Source organism: Pinus tabuliformis, chromosome 5_1, assembly GCF_031772625.1.
Source record: "Pinus tabuliformis cultivar Carrire ecotype Pingquan chromosome 5_1, CPIR1, whole genome shotgun sequence".
NCBI lineage: Eukaryota > Viridiplantae > Streptophyta > Pinopsida > Pinales > Pinaceae > Pinus > Pinus tabuliformis.
In genome coordinates this window covers 560,693,409-560,698,441 of record NC_142305.1, presented here as the reverse complement: position 1 = coordinate 560,698,441, position 5,033 = coordinate 560,693,409, and the positions used below count along the sequence as shown (strand labels likewise).

The 5,033-nt window shown below is 36.3% G+C and overlaps 1 protein-coding gene across 1 annotated transcript; it reads right to left on the bottom strand.

Annotated features, from left to right (window-relative positions):
- Positions 1 to 520: 520 nt before the first annotated feature.
- On the bottom strand, positions 521 to 1,090 carry LOC149166037 (uncharacterized). Its single transcript, XM_089430025.1, has one exon. The coding sequence runs from the start codon at positions 1,088 to 1,090 to the stop codon at positions 521 to 523; it is 570 nt and encodes a 189-aa protein (XP_089286151.1).
- Between the last annotated feature and the right edge of the window lie 3,943 nt (positions 1,091 to 5,033).

Here is a 5,033-nt window from a genome sequence, read left to right as displayed (position 1 = left end):
TAATGTCTTCGCTAGGTAATTTTACAGGAATGTCACCATATCCTTTGATCTCATGTCCACTATCATCTCCTAAATAGATTTTCAACCCACATGAAGTTTCTTCAAGAAATTCAAACCAATCCTTCTTACCAGTCATATGTGAAGATGCGCCAGAGTCGACATACCATATGTCGTCCTCATCTCCCTTTGAAGCTGAAAGGGCACAATCGACTATAAATAGTCAAAGTTCGTGGCTATGATCCTCTTCTTCCTTAACAAAGTAACCCTTATGTTTTCTCTGTTTGTTTCTTCCTTCGTCTGCCTGCCTCTTATAACAATCTTTAATCTGATTTCCAGGTTTTCCATAGTAAAAACATTTTGTGCTGGGAAAATTATTAGTAGACATACCTTTAAACAGTGTCTTCTGAAATGTGTTTGCTCCTTTCTGCTGCTGCTGCTGCGGTTGCTGATGCTGCTTCCCTCTATACTGTCTCCTTTTTTCTATCAGAGCAAGGTCATTGCTCTGTGATTTCAAATTTTGTCATCGCTCTTCTTCTTGTATCAGAATCCCTATCAGCTCTTCAAATGAAGGGGATTTCTCCCTTGCTGACAACCCTGTGATAAACATCTGGTATTCATCAGTCATTCCGTTCAACGTGATCATGACCAGATCTGAATCGGAAACTTTCTCTCCGATATCTCCCAATCTGTCCTTCAGGTCTTTGACTCTAGCAATGAATCCAACAGTGGACTCATTCTCCTCCATCTTCAATGCAAACAGCTTGCCTTTGAGTGACAAGACACGGTTTGTATTCTGCGTCTGGTATAGGTTTTTTATCGTTGTCCAAATTTCAGTGACCAATTTACAGTCTCTAATATGTGGGATAACATTGTCCTTGACGGACATCTTCAATATGACCTTTGCTTTTGTCTCCCTTTTATCCCAATCTTGTTCTTGTGTCGCTGATCCTGATCTCAGCTCATTTCCTGTAACGATCGACCACGCATTTGCACTTTCAAGTAAAGTCTGCATCTTGAATTTCCAGTTGGTGAAATTCGATCCATCGAGTTTGCGAGACTCATGGAGATACGATTCTATACTATTATTCATATTAGATTGATAAAATTTCTGATCCTCTGATGAATAAGTCTATCCAACTGTACACTTTCAGGACACACTAAAAAAAAAAATCACCACATACCAAATCCGAATCTCTGTTTTGCTGAGAGAAAAAAAAATTGTATTTTCAATGAGCCACCACCGGGCAAGTCCGATCTGCTGCCACCAAACAGATCCGGAAATCCAATGCGCCACCACCAGGCAAATCCAATCTGCTGCCACCGAGTAGATCAGGAACTCCAATGCACCACCACCGGGCAAATCCGATCTGCTACCACTGAACAGATCCAGAACTTCAATGTGCCACCACAAGGAAAATCTGATTTGCTACCACCGAGTAGATTAGGAACTTCAACGCGCCACCACCGGGCAAATCCGATCTGCTGCCACCGAGTAGATCAGGAACTTCAATGCGCCACCACTGGGCAACTCCGATTTGCTGCCACCGAACAGATTTGAAATTTCAAAGTGCCACCACCGGGCAAGGCCGATCTGCAAAAATTACAGATTTTCCAAAGAGAAAGAGGCTGGCACTTCTCGAAAGCAAAATACCCGCGCCGAAAACAAAATCGACACGTCTTACGAAATTGGTGCAATTCAAGCTTGATTTTCTACACCAATAGGACTTTTTGGCGCGCTGGTGCGACTATCTCTCTCAAAACCACGCCAAATGGCACGACTGTTCCTTAATAAATTGTGCCAACCCTTTCTTCCGCTCAAAAAATGGCGCGACTATTTGCAACAAAACCGCGCCAACCCTATTTTCCGCTCAGAGATGCTCAGTCATCTGAGACCTGTCTTCAGGTGTTATTGCAGTCCACCTGATTCTATGAATGCTTCTATACACTCCACCGCCAATACAGTTCTGTAATCAATGATGCATCCTAAAAAAAAATTAAGGCTACCCCTACTCTGTGCTCTGATACCAAGATAAAAATCAGACTTGAATTGAAAAAGGAGTTACAGCTCATAGGTGAGTACTACACCTGGAGACTGCACTCAAACAAAGAGAACTCTCTCCGTACACTCTACTTACATCAAATGAGCAATTACATCATTAAGTATATTACTAGAACTCAGGAAGTTGCAGCCAAACTCCTAAACTCTAGGAACAAATCCTAAACTAAGGAGATACGTTACAACTTGTGTAACCATTTCTCCATTAATACAAAATAATATTAATTATTTTCAACTTCAATTTCCAAAATCCCAACTGTTTCAATGTCTGAATGGCATAATGAATGGCATAATGAAGTGTGTTCGCCATCAAAAGTCACAATGAACCAATATTACTTGTTAGACGTGTTTAGCAGTAATATGTGTCCGAAGGATCCGTGTATGTCGACATGCATGATGAGTTATACTTTTCGGTGTGTAGCTTATCATAGTGGGTTTTATATTAATGGGTGTGTTGATTGGTAAAAGAAATTTTCATTATACCTTTCTCTTATGGAAAACATGTTAGTGGGTGGGTTAGTATCATTGTTGTAAATATATGTGGATCAAATATTATATTTCATAACTTTTACAACGTGTGATTAACGTATGTTCTAGTTGTGAAGTTGTTATATGGAATGGATTCTATGTTAAATGGAATTTATTTTTATTTTTGGTGGGCGTTTATTTTTTATTTTTTTTATAAAGGTTTTAATAATAATAATTGTTATTTTTATATTTTAATGTATAGTGATTGTGAAGTTGTTATATGGGATGCATGGTTTGTTAAATGAATTTTTATTTTTTATTTTTGGTGAGTGTTTATTTTTTATTTTTTTATAAAAGTTGTGATAATTATTATTATTATTTTTATATTTTAATTTATTGTGAGTATAAATTAATGATGATTTTATATTAGATGTTAGTATCCATGTAAATTTAGAAAAATCTTAATCTCTTAATTTAGAGAAATTATTAGAAGTACTTACACAAATAATTTGAAAATAGTGTACAAATATGAAAGTAGATGAATGAATTATCTTTTTTTAATGTATAATTTTTATTTAAAGAAAATATGTCTAAATATATTAATTTTGAGTTTCCTATCATTGGTATGTTCATTTTCATACAAAATATAATGCATACATGTTAGTGTAATATTTGAATACTTAAATGATGGAATCTTGCTACAAAAATGTGTAGAGATATAGAAGATATAATTTTCTTATGCATGCTGATTTTTAAATTTAAGATTATATAAATATAAATTGATTATATCCTTGAAATTACAAGGCCGTTCATTAGTGCAAATTAAAATCTCTTAAAATTATTAAAAAATCTAGTTTTTTAGTAAATTGTAGGTGTTAGACACCTAATCATCACCATTCTGGTGAGAAAATTGTAGTTATGTAAATTAGAGAAAAATTGACGAGTTAGAATAGGAAAAGACTTTTGAATATGAATCCCAAAAGTCACAACTCTTCATGTTATATAATCACGTTTATATTAATAGAAATTAACATTGGAGAGTCATTCCTTAGCTTGGCTGACATTGTATGAGAGCCTCAGGCCCAAATTTAGATGTCTCTGCCCTTCTGAGTGCCTAACCTATGCCCATAGTTTTGTCATCAGTTTTTCGTTTTCACAGTCCCCAAAAAAGTTCCCTTAGCCATCCCTACCAGGTTAGAGACCTGCTTGTGCCCTTTCAGGGTAACGTCGAGGTTTGAGTCAATTGCTCATCCATTGATTTTTCGTAATGCCTAACCTCATCTCATCGTGCGATAGCTGGTGAAGCATTCCTGATTCGAAGCCTATGAATCCATGACCTAGGTTGTTGGTGTATCCTCATAGCTATCCATAGCCTTTCTCGGGATACAACACCCTGTACACATATATCTTGTATGTCTCGCTTCTCCACATTGCCTAGGAAGTAATGAATACTTCTCTTGAATGAGCATGGACGATCCACGGCATGACCAATATATGGTGCTTGACACGGATTCCAAATTCAACTTGATCAAGTGCAAGCCATGTTCTAATTGTATCAACAACATGAACTCGCCTACGACAACATGAACTCGCCTACGACCAGACACTTTCTTTGACCTTCAAGTTAGTTGGCTTCCAGAAAAATCTCTTTCAAAAGCTCGACATATTGGGCTGTAGTTGCAACGGGAGCTGAAGTGTGTTAGCTAAACAACTAACAAAATCAAAACATACGCATTGATCTCTAGAATTGTCAAGAAGTATTGGTGGAAGGATTATCCACAATGCTTATTCATGAATACAAAGAGAACATATTGGTTTAATATTGGTTTTTGGTGTTGATGATGTCTCCTTTAAATGTCCTTCAAATCCTCCAAGTGGTCATCATAAAGGATGTGTTAAGACTAATGTAATATTTATTCCCACTCAACCAAGGGTATAGGAAATTGATGGAAGGGATCACCGAAACATTTCACATTGAGTTTAGTGGGATTATTGTGTCCCCTTTGTATCTCTTTCAATTGGTAATCGTAACAGATGTGACATGATTGAGGTAAAATTTACATCCACACAAATTAGAGAAGGAAATTTGATAAAGGGATCACCATAAATTTTCACATTTGTGTAAGTATATATGAAATTTTTTCATTGTACCATAATGGAGTTTGAGGCCTTCATTGGAACCTTTCAAGTACTTTAATTATTAAGGAAGGTGGTTATTCATTGCGGAATTGATGTTTTTTTCTCATTGATCTATGAAGGAGAGATTTTCTAGGTATCTATTCCAACCCTTTCTCTCTTCACCCTTTAACTTTCCAATTATTGTCTCACATGGCACCTCCTTGTAATGTTGCATATAATCCCATAATTTTGCATAGACTTAGTATACTATGTGGAAATTGATAGTGAAGCAATTTCAATTAAAGAAACCATTCAATCTCTCTAATTTCAATTGAAAGCTATGAAGAAGAAGCTTCATTCCATGGTTGATTACAAAGGAAAATGAAGCTCC

Bases quoted from the DNA above. Each gene is read 5' to 3' on its own strand.
- LOC149166037 (XM_089430025.1), bottom strand. From the start codon at position 1,090: ATGAATAATAGTATAGAATCGTATCTCCATGAGTCTCGCAAACTCGAT.